General features: G+C 44.1%; 6 protein-coding genes and 1 non-coding gene across 12 annotated transcripts; 2 read left to right on the forward strand and 5 right to left on the reverse strand.

Annotated features, from left to right (window-relative positions):
• Window positions 1-1,717: 1,717 nt before the first annotated feature.
• On the reverse strand, window positions 1,718-4,054 carry LOC112351320 (pentatricopeptide repeat-containing protein At3g09040, mitochondrial-like). The gene has a single exon (XM_024688979.1). The coding sequence runs from the start codon at window positions 4,052-4,054 to the stop codon at window positions 1,718-1,720; it is 2,337 nt and encodes a 778-aa protein (XP_024544747.1).
• Window positions 4,055-4,167: 113 nt separating this feature from the next.
• Window positions 4,168-5,624, reverse strand: LOC9644224 (delta(12)-acyl-lipid-desaturase). Its single transcript, XM_002983935.2, has one exon. The coding sequence runs from the start codon at window positions 5,388-5,390 to the stop codon at window positions 4,275-4,277; it is 1,116 nt and encodes a 371-aa protein (XP_002983981.1). The 5' UTR covers window positions 5,391-5,624; the 3' UTR covers window positions 4,168-4,274.
• A 145-nt stretch (window positions 5,625-5,769) lies between these two features.
• On the reverse strand, window positions 5,770-8,480 carry LOC9644563 (coiled-coil domain-containing protein 113). 4 transcript variants are annotated; one of them, XR_002994083.1, is made up of 9 exons: window positions 8,369-8,480; window positions 7,648-8,078; window positions 7,332-7,578; window positions 7,148-7,279; window positions 6,967-7,101; window positions 6,833-6,911; window positions 6,558-6,736; window positions 5,993-6,449; window positions 5,770-5,910 (listed from the first exon to the last, which is right to left on the reverse strand). XR_002994083.1 is itself a non-coding variant. In XM_024689192.1 (7 exons), the coding sequence occupies exons 1-6, from the start codon at window positions 8,471-8,473 to the stop codon at window positions 6,840-6,842; spliced, it is 1,122 nt and encodes a 373-aa protein (XP_024544960.1). In that variant the 5' UTR covers window positions 8,474-8,480; the 3' UTR covers window positions 6,740-6,774; window positions 6,833-6,839. The 4 variants fall into 4 exon arrangements, 2 of the variants coding, with proteins under 2 accessions (XP_024544960.1, XP_024544959.1); XR_002994082.1 differs by having other exon boundaries at window positions 6,509-6,736; XM_024689192.1 differs by lacking the exons at window positions 5,770-5,910; window positions 5,993-6,449; window positions 6,558-6,736 and adding an exon at window positions 6,740-6,774.
• Window positions 6,716-6,797, reverse strand: TRNAS-UGA. Its single transcript has one exon. It is a non-coding gene; the product is annotated as a tRNA-Ser (tRNA).
• A 165-nt stretch (window positions 8,481-8,645) lies between the features above and the next one.
• LOC9644564 (uric acid degradation bifunctional protein TTL) lies at window positions 8,646-9,176 on the forward strand. Its single transcript, XM_024689145.1, has 4 exons — window positions 8,646-8,782; window positions 8,830-8,906; window positions 8,956-9,013; window positions 9,071-9,176. The coding sequence occupies exons 1-4, from the start codon at window positions 8,651-8,653 to the stop codon at window positions 9,173-9,175; spliced, it is 372 nt and encodes a 123-aa protein (XP_024544913.1). The 5' UTR covers window positions 8,646-8,650; the 3' UTR covers window position 9,176.
• A 578-nt stretch (window positions 9,177-9,754) lies between these two features.
• On the reverse strand, window positions 9,755-13,096 carry LOC9644225 (glutamyl-tRNA(Gln) amidotransferase subunit A). 2 transcript variants are annotated; one of them, XM_002983937.2, is made up of 14 exons: window positions 12,846-13,096; window positions 12,563-12,782; window positions 12,440-12,516; window positions 12,179-12,391; window positions 11,905-12,132; window positions 11,757-11,839; window positions 11,602-11,702; window positions 11,427-11,550; window positions 11,225-11,379; window positions 11,038-11,174; window positions 10,802-10,972; window positions 10,531-10,755; window positions 10,226-10,462; window positions 9,963-10,170 (listed from the first exon to the last, which is right to left on the reverse strand). In XM_002983937.2, the coding sequence occupies exons 1-14, from the start codon at window positions 13,035-13,037 to the stop codon at window positions 10,090-10,092; spliced, it is 2,244 nt and encodes a 747-aa protein (XP_002983983.2). In that variant the 5' UTR covers window positions 13,038-13,096; the 3' UTR covers window positions 9,963-10,089. The 2 variants fall into 2 exon arrangements, with proteins under 2 accessions (XP_024544911.1, XP_002983983.2); XM_024689143.1 differs by having other exon boundaries at window positions 9,755-10,462; window positions 12,846-13,090.
• A 249-nt stretch (window positions 13,097-13,345) lies between these two features.
• Window positions 13,346-15,645, forward strand: LOC9644565 (voltage-dependent calcium channel subunit alpha-2/delta-4). 2 transcript variants are annotated; one of them, XM_024689180.1, is made up of 8 exons: window positions 13,346-13,531; window positions 13,591-13,984; window positions 14,033-14,085; window positions 14,133-14,293; window positions 14,346-14,507; window positions 14,556-14,889; window positions 14,945-15,108; window positions 15,165-15,645. In XM_024689180.1, exons 1-8 carry the CDS (start codon window positions 13,387-13,389, stop codon window positions 15,519-15,521), a joined length of 1,770 nt encoding a protein of 589 aa, XP_024544948.1. In that variant the 5' UTR covers window positions 13,346-13,386; the 3' UTR covers window positions 15,522-15,645. The 2 variants fall into 2 exon arrangements, with proteins under 2 accessions (XP_024544948.1, XP_024544949.1); XM_024689181.1 differs by having other exon boundaries at window positions 13,591-13,765; window positions 13,816-13,984; window positions 14,033-14,293.
• Window positions 15,646-18,127: the final 2,482 nt, after the last annotated feature.

An 18,127-nucleotide genomic window follows, 5' to 3' on the forward strand; every position in this document is an offset into this window, starting at 1 on the left:
TAGGGCAATGGGCTTAAAGTTTAAATTCAAGTGCACTATATTTGGTATCAGAATTATCTCAATGATTTCTATCCAACTTTTGTCGGAGTTTTTAACTCTAATTTTATACACAAAGACTTTTGTAGTAAATTCAAAGTGACATATGTAAGATTAATTGAATTGCACCATCCAATAAGAATATTATATGCATATTTATTTATTAATAAATGTATATATATAATTGGTAAGATGGCAAAAAAGAATTGTATATGGTGCTAAAACCTCTAGACAAGTGAATCAAAAGGAGGAAACTCCTATTGAAGATGCTAAGGAAAAGGCCAAGGTTGTATCAAAAGAGGAAAAGCTTAAAGTTATAGTGCTATAGTGTATAATTCAAGATGTTGAGATTGAAAATTTATAAGAAGTTTGTAAATTGAAGGAGAAAAAAAAGAAAAAGAAAGAAGTTGATGCAACAAAATTAGCTAAACTTAAGAAATTAAACTCCTTTTTAAGCTCTAAGGGCGATAAAGTTCTACAATTCCCCCTAAGCCCTTGAAACCACCCAATTTCAAAGGTATGTGGGACTATTAAGTTTTGGGAGACTAAGTCTATAATATGAAAAACTATTCCATAGTAGTATATGTAGATGATTATATAAAAATTGCATGTATGCTATCCTTTCTCACTAATCAAATAAAAAGAAGATATAATTTCTTTCAACAGCTCTTTAAGCTTTTGAATGCATTGGAAATCCATATAGACTTTACAATATCTGTAGGTTTAAAAAAAAAATAAATTCAAAGAAATTCTAATAGTATATAGTTTTAATTCTTTATACATTTAAGACATTTTTGTTTTCCAAGGCACTTAATTATCAAATGTAAATATTCTTAGAAGCTAAAAAGTCAAATACATTCACAAAGAAAGGTTCTATAATTTTCCAAGTGAATTCTTTGACTTTTTATATGCAAACAAAAAATCATGTAGTAGCCAATTAGAGGAAAAAACATATAAATAAAATACATGAGCAAGTCTTAGATGTAAATAGAAATAGGATCATCAAGCTACTTAGCTTGGTTCATCACATGGTTATAACTATAATCCTGTCTCATCTTATATTAACCCAATATCAACAAAGGAAGTGGTGATTACAATAAGTGAGGCAGTTTAAAGGGATTTACATTAGCAAATCAACAGCAGTCGCTTATTCTTAATCTTGATAGGTGAGAGTATTGATTGGACACTAAAGCTTCCTGCATAATCTACATTTAGTTCTTGGGATAGAGCATTTAATGTGTGGATGAACATGAAAAATAAAAAAAGTGGTGATATATTACTTAATTAAATAGAATGAAAGCTTTTATTGTCTTTTATCTTTCATTTGAAAAATAAATTTCATTTTTACCTTTTCACATGAAATCTTCTAAGGAAAAGGAAATAAGCCTTTTAAATTTTGGCAAAAAGAATAATGATATCAATAACAAAAATTTGATATTACCTTATGTGCTTAAAGCTTTTGTGGTTGCTATGTCATGGCCCTCTATGTCAAATGATTTACTCATTATAGGTGATGACCCCAATGCCATTGCTACTTTAAGCTGATGTTAATTAGTGATTCCAGATGAAGGACATTGGCCAGGTCTCCTACTTTCTTAAACATGTAATAATAGCCATGCTGAATAAAAAGTCGTCAGCATCAAAGCAAGAGGAAACAAAGAAATTTATAACGTCCTCATAGTCATCTCTGGCATGGCTTACCAGCCAGAGCTTCTTTTCCCTCATAGAGATTTGCAAGCAGCACATAAGCAGCTGAGTTTCCAGGCTCCAGATCAAAGACATGCTCAGCCGCATATTGTCCCAGCTCAATGTTACGGTGGATCACACACGCTCCAAGCAGAGAGCCCCACTCTCCAACATCAGGAACAAAAGGCATGCAATTTATAAGGTCCAAGGCCCTTTGAAACCGCCCCGCTCGTCCCAAAACATCCACCATTGCAGTGTAATGCTCCTTGATCGTCTTGAGCCTGTGATCCATGGTTAACAAGCGGAAAAACTTCCAGCCCTCTTCAACCATACCTTTGAAGCTGCAAGCCTTGATGGTGGACACGAATATGATCTCGTCAGGCTCGATGCCCTCAGCTTCAAGGGCTCGGAAGAGATCCAGACACTCGCTACTGTAGCCATAGTTGCAAAATGTTCCAACCATTGTGCTCCATGAAACGAGGTCGTGCTTGGGGATGCGATCAAACAGCCTTTTAGCTCCATCAATATCCCCATCTTGCGAGAGCCCTGCAACGAGGCAATTGGAAGACGCTACATCCTGTGCGGGCATGGCATAGAACATTCGCTTGGCATCCTGGATATACCCATTTTGGGCATATGCCGCCACCATTGCATTGAGTGCCACGACACTATAGTCGGGCATCTTGTCGAACAAAACCTTTGCTTCCTCCACTCCCTTATTTTGCGCAATCGCCCACACCATCGCCGTCCATGACACTATGTTTTTTTCAGGCATGGAGTTAAAGACTCGCTCCACTCCATCAAACTCCCCATTCGTGGCAAATCCCGACAGCATAATACTCCACGAGAACATGTCCCTCACGGGCATGGCATCAAACATGGCCTTGGCCTGTGGAACATTCCCGCTGTCGCAATAAGCCTGGATCATCGCGTTCCACGACACCAGGTTTCTCTCCAGCACAGAGTCAAACATTGACTTGGCGGTCTGGAGCTGACCGGCCTGTGCGTACCCGGCAATCATCGTCGTCCAGGAAACAACACTCCACACAGGCATCGCGTCAAACAGCTTCTTGGCGCGGTCAATGCTGGTCGGCGTGTAAGCCGCCAGCATTGTGTTCCAGACCACCACGTCCCTGTGTTCCAGCTGCTCAAATAGGAGCTCCGCCTCTTCCAAACGCCCGCCTGCCACGTAGGCCTGAATCATCGCATTGTGAGCAACCGGATCTCGGTCGGGCATGGAGTCGAAGATGGCGCGAGCTTCCGCCAGATGCCCATTCTGAGCATATGCCGACAGCATCCCGGTCCACGTGACCACGTTCCGCTGCGGCATCCGGTCAAACATTGACTTGACGGTCTCCAGGTCTCCGTCTAGGGAACACGCGCGGACCATAATATTCCACGACCAGAGGTCGCGTCGTGGCATGTGGCGGAACTCGCGGCTGGCCTCTTCCAAATGCCCGCTCGCGGCATACGCATTGATGATTGCGTTCCACGAGGCGACATCTTTGTCGGGCATGGAGTCAAACACTCTCTTTGCTTTTTGCAGTAGGCCCTTTTGAGCGTAGACCGTGATCATCGAGTTCCAGGACACGATGGTCCTCTCCGGCATCTCCGCAAAGAGCTTCTCAGATTCCTCCAGATTCCCTGCCTGGGCATATGCCGCGATCATAGCGCTCATGGTGATGACGTCCCACGCTGGCATCGTTTCAAACATTTTCTTTGCCGAGGCCACATCGCTACGGCGGACATACGCCGCGATCATAGTGTTCCACGACACAGCGTTTTGGAAAGGCATCTCGCGAAACAGCGTCATTGCGCTGGCAAGATCCCCATGCTCGGTATATCCCAACAGCATTGTCGTGTAAGTCACTGTGTTCCTTGCCGGCATCTTCTGAAAGAGCTCATTGGCGTCTCGCACGCAACCTTGCCGGGAGTAGGCCGCAATGATTCCATTCCACGACACCACATCTCTGTCTTCCATCTTATCGAACAAAGCGCGTGCGTCGTCAAGATGCCCTGCCTGGGCATATGCGGTAACGATGATATTCCACGAATACACATTAGGGTTCTCCATCTTGTCGAAGATGGTGCGCGCTTCCTCGGGGCTGCCGCATTTCCCGTACATGTCCATGAGCAGATTGTCGAGAAAGGCATCGTCCTTGAGCTGGCTTTTGAGAATCAAGGAGTGCAAGAGCCTGCCCTCTTTCAAATTCTTGGTGGCGATGCAAGTTTTGACAAGGTTGGCGTAGACACTTTGGATGTTGGCCTTGTCAACTTCCTTGAGCTTTAAACGCTGCTGGAGCTCTGCTACTCCTTGTAAACAAGAGGACATGAAGAAGAAGCTCTATCAATCATCTCACCCGTGATTGAAATACTCGGAACAAAATCTCAGGATCAAGATTCTCAGCTTAACAAGATCTTTCTAGGACCAAGATTTTCCGAATAGATCCAAAAGACAATTGGATTCTTTTAAGGATTTCTTTCAATGATCGATCCTTCTTGAGTGATCGATCACTTAAACCTGTAGATAATCATAGATGATGGACTCTTCTTCAAGAGGTCAAGCTGTTCTTGTACCACATGATCCCCTCTCCAGCGGCATCCGGCTCCACGAACACGCAATCCTTGTACTCCCTCCAGATCGCAACCAGGACTGGAGTTTTATCGCACAAGTAGTAGCGCCCAAGCACCGATCTCACAGCCGCGGTGGCCTCCTGGGCGTGATAGTGCGGCATGCTCGAGAAGAAATGGTGGACGACGTGAGTGTCGGTGATGTGGTGGAAGATCGTGTTGAGAATCCCATAATCCCTGTCCACCGTGACGAGCGCGCCGCGAATCCAATCCCACTCCGAGTCCGCGTAGTGCGGGAGCGCGACGTGAGTGTGCTGGAGATACGTGATCGTCACGAGCCATGCATTGACGATCATGAGAGGGACGCCATAGACCTTGAGCAGCCACACGAATCCCGCGCTCCAGCCCAGGTAGATCAGCCCCGCGGACACCGCCAGCAAGCCCAGATCGCTGGCCACGATCTGGAGCTTCTCCCGCCGGTTGAAGATCGGGGAGTTTGGATCGAAGTGGCTGGCCAAGCGCGGGTACTTGCGGCCCGAGACGTTGAGGAGGAGATAGCTCGGCCAGCCGAGCGTGAGCATGAAGAGGATGGAGAAGATCCGGCCGGGAGTGTGCTGGAGGAATGGCGTCAATGCGCTCAGGCCATCCTTCTCCTTGGGGACGAACACCTCGTCGCGATGGATGCTGCCATTGTTTGCGTGGTGGCGGGCGTGGCTGTACTTCCACGAGAAGAATGGGACGAGCAAGCACGAGTGGATCACGAATCCCACCGCGTTGTCCACGCCCGCGTAGTCGCTGAATGCGCGGTGGCCGCATTCGTGGGCGATGACCCACAATCCGGTAGCCACGCAGCCCTGCGCGATCCAGTAAGCCCCCCAGAGCATCCACTGGAAGATCCCCGGCGGCGCTACGATCTCCACGAACCTGGTGAGGTAGAAGAGGATCGCGACGCCCAGGAGGTCCACCAGGAGGTACGCCGAGGATCGCAGCAGCGATCGCTGGAAGCAGTGCTTGGGCACGGCCTTTTTGATGTCGCCCAGCGAGAAAGGGGGCTTTCCGGTGGGGACTCGATCCAGGAGCTTGGCGTCACACTCCATGGCGCTAGAGCCCTAGAAATCCCCTCCTGCGCGAAACAATCCCTGGCGCCGCCCAGAAAAAGATCGAATTTGGAAAGAATGTGGGCTTGCTACCGCTACTGCTGCTGCTAGCGAATGATTGATCGATGGATCCACGCCACAGCCCCGGCGGTAGCACAGCCCTCTCTCTCCCCCCAACGCAATCGAATCGAAGAGCCCTAAAGGTACTGTCGGGGACAGAAGCCCATGATGGGCCGCGATCAAATAGAGCTCTCCAGTTGGATCCAACGGCTGTGGCGTGTAACTGTCCACCCAATAGCCCACTGCCACGTGCGCCATTCTTACACACCGCGTTTCTCGAGCAGATCTTTTTTCTACAAAAACGAGGATCACGGGGCGGCAAAGTAACTGTAGCAATTATTACACAAGAAACATCACTTGGGAAATATTTTTCTCTCTTCTACGTTCTTCATCGTTTTGTTTTTTACAATGTTAAAACGTAGTACTTGGGTGATCATGATCAGAACTTTGATAGGCATTTCTGGAAGAACACAAAGATGACGAAGATTAAGAAAAGAGAGATTTTTCCTTTTTTTTCCTAGAAAATCCGCCTCTTTGCTTACCGAGAGGAACCAGCAGATGAGTATAACGATGAGGATCAAGCCGGTGAGCCCAGCAGCCGCTTGAACCCACCATCCGAAGCTCTTCTTGCCCGACAAGCTTTGATCGTGATCGTGGTCGTGAGAGTCGCGGTCATAGTAGCCTGGAGGAGCGTAGTACTCGAGACACTTCCGAGTCGTGCAGCAATTCGAGCCTGTGCAGTAGCCATTCTGGCCGCAGCAAGTGTCCGTGGAGCAGTCGGAGCTTCCCAGCGATGGATTGCATCTGGTTATCACCTGGCCGGCAACGAGCACGAGCGAGGCCTGTGGTTTCTGGAAACTTACCAGCACTGTCAGCGAGATGGCGACGGCAACGATCGCTGGGAGTCGTCCTTTGCTGCTCATTCTTTTCCAGAGCGGCCTGAGCGAGTGCCTCGAGCTTTCTTGCGGCCCCTGGGGTGAAGATAATGTATAGATGTTCCTGGAACACACACCAGAGAAAGTAAGTCTTGGAGAACATCACTTGTTCCAATGATTTACCTGTAGGTCGAATAGAATGAAAGAAAAGCAAAGGTGCATATAGCTTTACCTCGGGAATCTTGTCACATAGTGGCAGCTGAGATCATCCTCGGTCCTCATATCTTTCTTTGAATATAAACGTCAGTGGCAGAATCATTTCGTACAGCAACATCCACTTTGACGGAAGAAAGATGGCACGTAACAAGAGGAACGTGTCGGTTATACCATCGTCAACAGCAGGATTCGAACCTGCGAGGGTGAAACCCAACAGATTTCAAGTCTGTCTCCTTAACCACTCGGACATGTTGACATCTTTGCTAACGAGAAGGAAAAAAGAAATCTAACCTGCGTTTTAAGCCGAGACACCCTGCATGAATGCCAAGCTCTTCTCGAGTTCCTGAGACATAAGCGTCGCGACTTCCACCTGGGAACACAAATACTTGCTGTGTACAGGCGAGAAATTTATGGAAAAAACTTACTTTGACTTCCCATCTCCTAATATCCTTCCAGAGCTTCCCAGCTTTGTCTTGTGTCCGCATATAGTCCATAGCAGTTGGCTGAACAGGCCCGTCTTGGTCTTGGATAGCGGTTAACACAGCTTCGTGGAGCTTCATCTGAAAGGTGTTGCTTTAGAAAGAACAGGACTCGCAGAATACGTACTCTTTGAGATTTTTCTGTGACAATGTTCTCCTTGGCAGACTTTATAACCGGCACTCGATCCCGAAGGCAGTTCTTGAGCTCAATTCCTCTATCATATGCATTTGTTAGCTCCTTTTGAGTTTCATTCATAGCCTGGGAACCAGAAGCAAGTGAGGAAGAACACTATTCCAACATCCATACATACCTTCGTAGAGCCCTTCATCACACTTTTGAGGCTTTGTATTCCATTATCTCGTTCCCTCGTACGACTATTAAGCTCGTGGTTTAGAATCTTGATCTGGTCGAAATCCACAACGTGCAGAATGTCCTTGAGGTCCTTCTTAGAGGCAAACTGAGTTTCAAGCTCCGTTATTTCTGCCTGTAAGCTGCTGTTCTTCGCTTTGATAGAGTTCCTGACCACCACCCGCTTTCGAAGCTTCTCTTCAATAAAACTGTAGCAAACAATTCAATCTTTAGAGTGGTTCTCGCTGAGAAAAGTTAGAAAAGATTCCAAATTTTACCTGAGAATGTCTTGTGAATACGACTTGTTAGCTGGATTGAGTTGCGCCAGCAGCAGAACATCTCTGTAAAAGTCGGACTTTTCCTTCCTTACTTCGGCGATGGCCATCTTTGCCTGCTTGAGTATCGCCCGGTAGTCATCAAGAACTCGTTCATTCTCACTGCGCATCTTGTCAAGGTGTTGCTCCAGGAACCGGCATTCTTCTTCAGCAATCTCACACTTCTCCTCCATGCTCATCGGTACTGGCGCCTCGGGTGCTACTGCTGGCCCCGCCGCCGCGGTAAACCTCACGGTACTTCTCGCGGAGCTCGGAGAGGAGCCTCTGGATGATAGGCTGCTCCGTGAAGTCGAGTCCGATCCATTATTTTCACGCTCCTCTGCGGCTTTCTCCAGGTGGAGTTCCATGCTTCCTTTCCGAGACACCACCACACGCTGCTCAAAAAACCACATTGAAGTTAGACATGATCAATCTCGAGGAAGAAACAAAAAAGAGAGAATAGATGATAAGCAGCTCTTCATACGTTTGCAAGCAAGCATTCTCAAGAAAAGATCATTGGAGAAAGAAATTTCGGCAGGAAATCCAAATCTCAAACGCAAGATCATAGATGATAAGCAGCTCGTTTTACGTTTGCAACCAAGCATTCTCAAGACAAGATCATTGGAGCAAGAGATGTAGGGCAGGAAATCGGCATTTACTTCTCCCAAATCTCAATATCACTTACCGCAAGGTGTTCCGTGAGCATCGTGTTCTCTACCCGGACCAGATCCTGGCGCATCTGGAGCGCCTTCAGCTCCCTGATCCTCTCCTCCACCTCGAGGTCGTCCATCGCCAAAGATTTCCTCAGTGATTTTTCCCTCCTAGGGTTTATAGCCAAACAGTTTAAAAACGAAGAACCTTTAACCCGCTGGAGCCAATGCCGACGTGACACGTGTCGTTCTGGTATCTAGCGAAATATGTGAAAACCTGAACCCTCGAAATTTTGGCTAGGCTATCGCAAATCGCGATGCATTTCTCCGAGAGCGATTGGATCGCGTGCTGCGGCAGCTCGAAATTCGCCAAGGAGATGGCCAAGGTCGGGCCTTTCAAGAATCTTGCCGAGGCGATCGAGATGTCGCGGCAGATATGGTGGAATCAGGTCTGTGCTCGATCCTTTGGGCGAGATCTTGAGGATTATCAGCGCAGGTGGATGTTCCTGGATGGCTGGAAGCTTTTGGAGCTCATCCAAGGATTGGAGCGCTCAGCAGCAAGTCCACAACAGAGTAATGCGTGAAATTTCTTTCTTATCCCTTTTATTTGTATCTTTTTTAGCTGGTGTGCCGAGGAGCAAGCTACAGCACTGAGCAGTGCAAATGATCGAGCACTCAAGGTAGTGAGAATCTTTCTTCTTTTTCTATCTTTTTTCTTCGTATCCTTTGTTGGCTAGCTTGATAGGGACTTATATGACGTTCTAGGATCTAGCCGAGTGGAATCGGCTCTACGAATCAAAATTTGGCTTCGTGTTCCTTGTCTGTGCAACTGGAAAGAGTAGCTCGGAGATTTTGCAGCTTCTCAAGGTGTGCTATTCTTTCCTTGATCTTTGCTTCGAGCTTTGTTTTACTTCTCAAGGGACGAATCACAAATAGACCCTTGGTTGAGCTCCAAGTTGCTGCAAACGAACAACAAAAGATCACAGAACTACGGTTGTCAAAGCTCGTCTCACAGAACACTGCTCCTGGTAATGTACTAGTCTTTATCCTTTATCGAGAACCAGATCCAGCTAGAGATTTGCCTCTTGTTTCTAGGTGGTGACCAGAACACTTCCAAGTTGAGCCTTTCGGAGCAGAGACTAGATCATGAAAAACCTCTCGACTCTCCTCTAAGCCGCGAAGAATCTGGTACTTTTCGGACTGGTAACATAGACTTTTGTTTCTTCGTTTCGCTTCGAGTGTCATACCACATTCTCTTAACTAAACTCGCCATGCCTGTTCCTATAGGTGACGCAAAAGCTGACGGACGGCTCAGCAAGATCGAAGCTCACGTCTCTGGTCAGCAGCCGCAACCATCTCTCCGCCCCCCAATCACAACGCACGTCTTGGACGTTTCTCTGGGAAGACCAGCTGCCGGCTTGGAAATCTCGCTGGAGCGTCTCGAGGACACGTCTTGGATGCCGCTGGGAACATCGGTGACAAACCAGGATGGACGCTCGGGTCCTCTAATGCAAGCCTCGGAGCGAGTCGCCGCTGGAGTTTACAGGCTGACTTTCAACACTGGCAAGTATCTCTCCTTCACGGCGAGCAGCGACGGCGCTGGGCCATTCTATCCTTACGTTTGCATCATCTTTGACATCAAGCCGCCACAGGAGTTCCAGCACTTTCACGTCCCTTTGCTGCTGTCGCCCTTCAGCTTCACGACTTACCGAGGAAGCTGAGAGCTTGGGAGAACTTTGTTCTCGTTCATACAAAACTATGGCTTGACATTGTCGACCGGTGGGCGCTGGAGGTGATGCTTTGTGACTTTCTGGAAGGCCATTGCCAGTGCCAAAACCTGTGAAGCTCTCACGATATAAATAAATGGTCTCTGGAAAGATCTGTTTGCTTACCTCCGAGTCGCCGTATGGTCGGGCATATATCCCCGCGGTCACTGTGGTTCTCCGCCGAGTTCCTTCCGGTGGTGGATTTTGAATGCTTTTCAAGCCGGCTGGGATGATGGCCACTGGCATTCCCACGAGATTGCCCACGGCAACTTTCTCCCAGTCTGTAGCGTTTCCTATAAATGCGTCAATGCCTTTCAGTGCTTCTAGCACCTCGGAGATGAGCTTGTGACGTGCTCGCTGTGCCTGCGAAAGTTCATACGTTAGAAGCTACAAGAAAAGAACGAGAAGAACGAAGGGGAGTTCTTGTCTACCTGGACGTAATCGACTGCCGAGATGAGACGCGCTCGTCGGAGCTCAACTGGCCACTGATCCTGTGCTTCGTACGCGTCGTCGAGGCCAGCGCGCTGCCAGTGATCGAAATGTGCCAGCATATCGACATCCATGGTGAAGTTTAGAATCTGCTGCGCGGAGTCGACGCTGTATTTTAGATCGAATGGTACCATCTTCACACCTTGCTCTTTTAAGATACGCACAACCTGCGAAACATAGAAAGTTTTTAACGAAACGCTTTGGAACACTTACTTCCATCTCTGCATCCGGCAAATAGCCGACAGTCAGCTTCTTCGCATCAATCGAGAACGGATCCTTTAGCTTGATGTTCTTCGAGGAGAGATCGCGAGGATCTTTTCCACGTAGTACATCTAGCACGATAGTACAATCCTCGATGCTTCTACCAAACGGACCGATCTTATCCTGCCAAACACCAACTTAGAATACCGAAAACAAAAAAACATACACACACAAGCACGTATACTTACCAGGCTCTCTGATAGGCTCATAATTTGCCATCGGCTCACCATTCCGAATGTTGGCCTGAAGGCCGTCACTCCAGTTCGAGCAGCAGGATAAGATATTGAGCCTGCTGTCTCCGATCCAATAGCAAAAGGAATGGTTCCTACAAAGCAAAAAAAACTAAAACCAGAAAAATCACCGAACTCAACGAACCAGCAGATGTGGCCGCGGCAGGTCCGCAAGAAGATCCAGTTGAAAATTCCTCAATATTCCAGGGATTTCTCGTCCGACCTCCAAACCAAATATCGTCGTAAGCAAGGGAGCCCGTAGCCAGTTTCGCTATTAGCACAGCTCCAGCCTCTTTGAGTCTGCCAAAACTCTTTGCTTGAACAGCAATGCAAGTTTGATCACAAACCTGGTATAAACAAATGCTTCCTCGTTGAAGAACTGGTCCTTAAAACTTGTGCTTCCCCAAGTGGTTCTGTACCCTGGAACCGCAATTGTGTCCTTCAAACCATAAGGAATTCCGTGCAATGGTCCTGCCAACGAGTTAGTTAACTATTTCTTCCATGCGCAAAATAACTGCTAACCCAAATAAGTTCCTTGCTGTAGTAGTTTGTCAGCCGCTAACGATTGCGCTTGTGCTAGCTCCTCTGTATATGTTACAACAGCTTTGAGAGTACTGTCATACCTGTGTAGCAAAAGAAACTTAATTGTCTAGCCTTCGTAGAAGAGTTCGGATTACCTCTTCAGCCGTTCAGAAAAAACTTTCACAAGTTCCACTGAGGTCACCTGCTTGCTCTTGAGGAGTGCCCCGAGCTCGAGAATCTTGTACAACAAGAAAAGAAAACACGCTGTTAGATGGAAACCAGAACATTTTTGCAAGAACTTACGGTCATGAAAGCGAGGTCCTCGTCTGTAGAAGGCCGACTAATGCCTGAAGCAAGTGAAGGGTAGGAAAACTTCGTGTCCGGACCCGTAAAGTCTGCCTCGTTCATACTTGGATCAAAGACTAGCACGGGGGCATTCGTTAGTCCGCCATCCGGATAACCAACCTGGTTCCTATTCCTTTGAAAGCCAGGAATGTTCAAGGCTTTGGCTCCTTCGGCCATTTCTTGCCTCTGTGCCGTAGAACCAGTTAACGTTAGCCAGAAAATAAAAGATAACCTTTGTAACGTTGAAAAAGTCGGCATCTGTGAGTTTGAGAGCGCTTAAAACAGCCTCAGCATCCAGCGAGACATCGGAGGATAAACCACTTTCCGGATCAACGCTTCCCAATACATTATCTATCAGATGCATCATTCCGTTTCCAACACGTACGTTTGCCACGATAACAGCAGCGTTTCCAATGCTTGCATGGCCAGTCTCATTCTTAACGAGCTGAGAATCAGAAGCAACACTTACTCCAAGCAAAGGAAAAATCCATACCTTTTCCACAGAGTCTCCGAGAAAGTGAAGAAATGACTCCTTTGCAGAACTATCCAGCGACAAATTACCATCGACCACTGAAAGAAGAGTTGAGCATGAGAAAGAACGAATAGGAAACACCACCATGATTTAGAAGCAACTTGTTGAGGCTTGTAGAAGAGAGAAGCTGATCGAGAGACGAACAACGATTCACGTTGTAGTGATTCGTAACGCACGGAAGAAGCCTTTTGTGCAAAACACTCTCGAAAGCACTATCTGTTGGTGCAAAGAGAGTGAGGCATTTCTCATGGTCGGACATAAACTCCCTGAGCTTCGCTCTCTCAATTGCCTGCCTCAAAATTCTCTGCCAAGAACAAATTTTGTGAGCCGATGATGCAAAAGAAAGAACCACCTTCTTAAAACTTACCAGGTTGGAATACTCGGAGATCTCCGAGAAGATTGTAGCAGCGCCCGAGGGAGCCGCCTTGAGATTGCGCGTGAGATTGCCGATGAGCCCAGACGCTGCGGCTGTCACTGCCAGGACGAAGACCAGCACATTTGAGGCAAATCGAGGACTAATCAGGAATTCAACGCAGCGCTGCTTTGGCGAGCGATCCATTGGCGACACTGTAGCGATTGACTGACCTAAACAGCATCAGAGAAGGGAAAAGAAATGTGGCCTCACTTGTTTTGTCCGCCGCCCTAGGGCTCATCTCCCGCCATTTACAAGGTACAAGTGGAGCAGTAATAATAGAAAGGTTATTAGAGTAAGCATATTCGAGAATCTCTTAACTTAGACATGGAATATGCTCTGTCGTTTAAAAACTTTGCTGATTTTGTCGGTCCTGTTTCTTCATTAATGGCATTAAATTCGGGTCTCCTTCACTCGCTTAATTCCTTGCCTTCGAGTTCTAACAGGCAGAAAGGATGTTCTTCAAACAATCACACAAGAGATGAAAGATTGAGCAATGGTTCTTTCCAGATTAGTTTTTGTGGCACTTTGGTACCTTCATGCGCATTCCCTGGACGACATTGAAGCCGTGCTGGATGAAGCAGCGTTCCAGGTACAAGAGATTGCTAGGCAGGCCATTTCAAATCGGGAGAATGCTTGCGGTATAGTAAAGAGCTGCACAAGAATGCTAGTATTATTGATTGATCGTTTCTCGTCTCAGGATCTCTATCCCAATGTACAATCGAAAATTGCTCAAGGCACACTTGTAGACCGCAGTCCAGGGATGAGATCCAATCTCTCTCGTGCGTCAATGTGGGTCATAATCTAGATTGCTCCACTCCCACTAATGGGACATGCCAGAACTTGAGCGTCTCGAGCAAGAGATCATACATTAGGTTCTCTCCATTTTTTATCTGTCACAGAACTTCTTTGGGGTTTTCAACAGGCTCTCACCATCGGCATTGGAGAGTGACACTGATGTTAAGATTGCTATGTGTGCCCAAAAGTCCCTGGATCGTAAACTTCAACTCGCATGGAAAAGCACCAGCAAAGTCTCTCATGGCTGGGTTTTTTTTGGAGGCGCCGAAGGATACTTGTACATCTATCCAGGCAGGGTAAGCTCCATGATTTATTTAATCTCCATCTGTACTATGATGGTTTAGGACTATACCGACGACCATCAATGCAAACTCTATGATCCAAGGAAAAGGCCATGGTATGTGCATGCCTTGGCGGTGGTGAAATCACTCTACATTGTTTTAGACACATCGTCGTCCATGAGCATTTCCATCGGCCCTTTGTCATCTCAAAGCCGCCTAGCAGTGGCCAAGGGGATTCTGGACGAGCTTCTCGACACTCTTACCAATGGGGACCAAGTAATTGTGTCAGATATGAATGGAGGCAAACCATTTGGAGGAAAACCAGTAAGTATCTCATCCTATTATTTATTAATTTCTATGAGTTTTCATTTTCCAGGTCTCGGTTTCACTTGAGGGCTTAGAGACATCCTTCGATCATGCTGGAATCTCAGCTCTCAAAAACGCAATAAGCAATGCAAGAGCGGACAAATTACAAACCGATATTAAGAAAGCATTCGTCGGGGCTCTTGACTTCTTCAACTCAAGCTCAAACTTGAATGTACGTAAACTCGAGCTCTTTCGTTAGTTAATTGCAACAATTTTCCAGGTTATACTCCTCTTAACAGATGGCCAATTTGCCAACCATGTCAACCTGACGGATTTGGATCCAATTTTCAAGCAGCTTAACGAGAAAAACGTTGTGGTTTTCGTGTACAGGATTGGTTTCTACATTTCCAACGATGAAACTTTCCAGAGAATGCAATTCAGCCTCAACATAAGCTTCGAAGCAGTAAAAGATGAAACCAATCCTCTCATGAAGATACGCAGCTACTTGGACTATTTAGCTTGGCTCCGTTTCAGCAGTGTCAACAGAAAGCCAGTGTGGGTGCCATTATATGCTGATTCAGGTGGTCGCAATGTTACAAGCTCGATCTTGCCAGGTAAAAAGAAAACCACGAAAACGGTGTTTCTGGGTATTGTAACTTTGTTTTCTAGCTTTTGATGCCACCCAACGATTGATCGGAGTTGCCTGCATCGATATTGTCACCGACGATCTCATCAACAGCTTGGGTCTTGCAGTCGTTCAAGAGGCTGTCTCTAAGAGAAGCCCGGGTCCATCTCTAGAGCAAAAACCTCTCACATTGAAAAGTTCTCACCCAGTAAGCTTTGACAATCTTCCAGAGAATGATCTTATTTATAATCCTTTGTTTCACAGGTTCTAGAGGCAACCACAGGGTGTGATTTTGCTGGTTCGCTGACTCCAATCTGTCCAAGACAGGAGTTCTCCACACCAATGGCTGACTTTATATGTTGCGGAGCAAACTGTTCTAGCAGTAACGTCACTGCGACTTCTTCTTTGGGAAAGCATTACAGGATTGGCGAGACAATTGGTATTATTGTAGGATCCATGGCTGCTCTAGCTGTTGCTCTTGCTGGGATTTACTATGCTTGCTGGCGAACAAAGCCGTGCCCGGATCCAACTCAAGGATTGGAGGAACAAAACGGGGACGATTGGGTGATCCCGTCACGAAGGATAAAAGCTAGATCGGGACGAGGAGCTACCACCTCTTGATCCCTTCATGAAGGATAACGGGATGAGGAGTTACCACCTCTTGATCTCATCAAGGTTGCTAAGATTTAAAGATTTGTTTAAATTTATTTTCATAAAACAAATGTTACAAGATTGATTTGTGTAATGCCTACAATCTCATTTGCATTTAAAAAGGTGATGAGTGGAAACAACTCCCCCCACCATTATATCACTGGAAATATGTTGAAAAAGTTAAAGGTAAAAAATTCCTGGCCTCTTATGGAATATATGCCATTTATAGTGGTGTAGTTTGGCAAGAGAGGATAAAAATAGATTTTTGGAACTTTTTGGTTTGCTTAAGCAAATCTAGGACTGGGATATCCCTAGAATATGCTTGAATATTCTAGGATTTTCTACAATTTAATGGTTCTTATTCATTTAGATTAATTTTGTATTTATAATTTATAAACTTTCTTAAACACTTCTTAGTATATTCTATTTTATTCTACCATTTAATTGGTTGATATGCAATAAAATTAATCTTGTGTTTATAAATTATAAATATGCTTATAATTATAAACTTTTATTTGATCAATTGAATTAATAAGTAGGAATAACACTACTATTAAGCAAACCAAACATTGCTACATGCAACACATAACAAATTATTAACTCATAGAGATAAAACCTATCTTCTATAACCTGTCTGTGCTAAGAAGAAAAGCTAGTGAGAAATAACTAAGATTAGAAGAACTGACATATGGTGCCAAGATTGCACAAATGCACATAAATAAATTCACATGCAAACAGAAGGATTGCCTATGTTATCAAGGTTAAGCTGGATCCAACTGTTAAGTTGGTTAACTTACTTGGTTAAGTTGGATTAACTTATATATATAGAAGATCCATCTCGCAATTCTTGGTGAGTGATGTTAAATCTTTTATTTACTACACTTTTTAAGCATGCACAAGTTAAAGAAATCATTTTCTTGCAACTTGAAACTGATTGCTATGGTCTTATAATAGTTTTGGCAACAAGAAGTAAAGATATCATTGTACAATTTTTATAATGGAAAATTATGGGAATTGGGCATGAAAAGAATTCAGCTCTAGTGTGGATTAAATGGTCTGTGCTAGGAATAATTGATCACATTATAATCTATATAAAAAACTATATAATGTACGAGCTCTAGAAAACTATTTGGATAATCATTTTAAACAATGTCTCAGTGAATAAATTTCTATGCATTGCATGTAATAATGTTTGGTTTGCTTAATAGTAGTGTTATTCTTACTTATTAATCCAATCAATTAAATAAGTTTTATAATTATAAGCATGTTTTTAATTTATAAACACATGATTAATCTTATTGCATATCAACCATTAGATGGTAGAATAAAATAAAATATACTAAGAAGTGCTTAAGAAATTTTATAAATTATAAATAAGTATATAATTTATAAATACAAGATTAATCTAAATGAATAATAACCGTTAGATGGTAGAATATCCTAGAATATTCTAGGTATATTCACTACCATCTCAGTCCCTTTACATGTTTGCTTAAGCAAACCAAAAATAATTCCAAACTATACATTATCTGTGTTTTCTTATATAATCATATGACTATTTTTCACTCTATATAGTTTTCACATAATTTTTTACATACAAAAGTTACCACATGGATAACCATACACTAATTTGCACTTAACATAAAGAAAACCATATAAAATCCAAAATTCACATTAGTAGGCTTATTATATATAACTGGGATAGTGATCACCAACACTTGGCTTGTTACATCTTGGCTAGTTGAGCAATCAACTAGGAGTATAACTACACTACTCTTCTTGTGTTAAAACTTCTTATAAATATAAACATCACTACTCTATGATACACCTATTTTAGTCACATATATTATCTAGGACTTTAATAGTATGTGGAAATGGAGGGGTTTCACATGATGAAGAGGATATTTGAGATGTCATTTGTAATATAGCAATAAACGTTGAGTAAGTTTAAATGGATAAAATCATAACTGTTAGATTAAAAAATATTCTAGAATATGCTTGAATATTTGGAGTTTTGATACGACATTGAAGTTGACTTAGTGAAAATAATTACAAGGACACAAATGAAAATTAATGATATATTCTTTATTTAAGGCTTCTACCTTGTAAGAATTTTTTCATACACTTAAGAAATGAGTAATTTCTTTATTTATGGGTTTTTAATTATAAGTGTTATGTCCTTTACTAAATCTCAACATGATCCATGTACAAAAGATTCAGATTGTATTTCAGGTCATCACTGCAAAGATTCTAATTGTGTTAAAAACAAAAAATGTTTTCCAGGTATGGTTTACTTTATCATATAAATTCATAATTATAATATCGAGGATGCTATCTTAAGACTTTCTAATGGTAAAAGACGAAAAATAAAGGATATTTCTATAGGAGATAAGGTCTGTAATATTATTGACCTTGGTCACTTAATCTTAATTTTAACTATTGTAATTACGTTGCAATCCGAAATAGAGATGGCAAGCTGATATCATAAAGATATTGAGGCTTATGAAGAATTTATCCATATTAATACTGAGAATAATAAGAGTATTGAGTTATCCACATTGCATTTCATACCAACT

The sequence above is a fragment of the Selaginella moellendorffii genome, unplaced genomic scaffold (assembly GCF_000143415.4).
Source record: "Selaginella moellendorffii unplaced genomic scaffold, v1.0 SELMOscaffold_60, whole genome shotgun sequence".
NCBI lineage: Eukaryota > Viridiplantae > Streptophyta > Lycopodiopsida > Selaginellales > Selaginellaceae > Selaginella > Selaginella moellendorffii.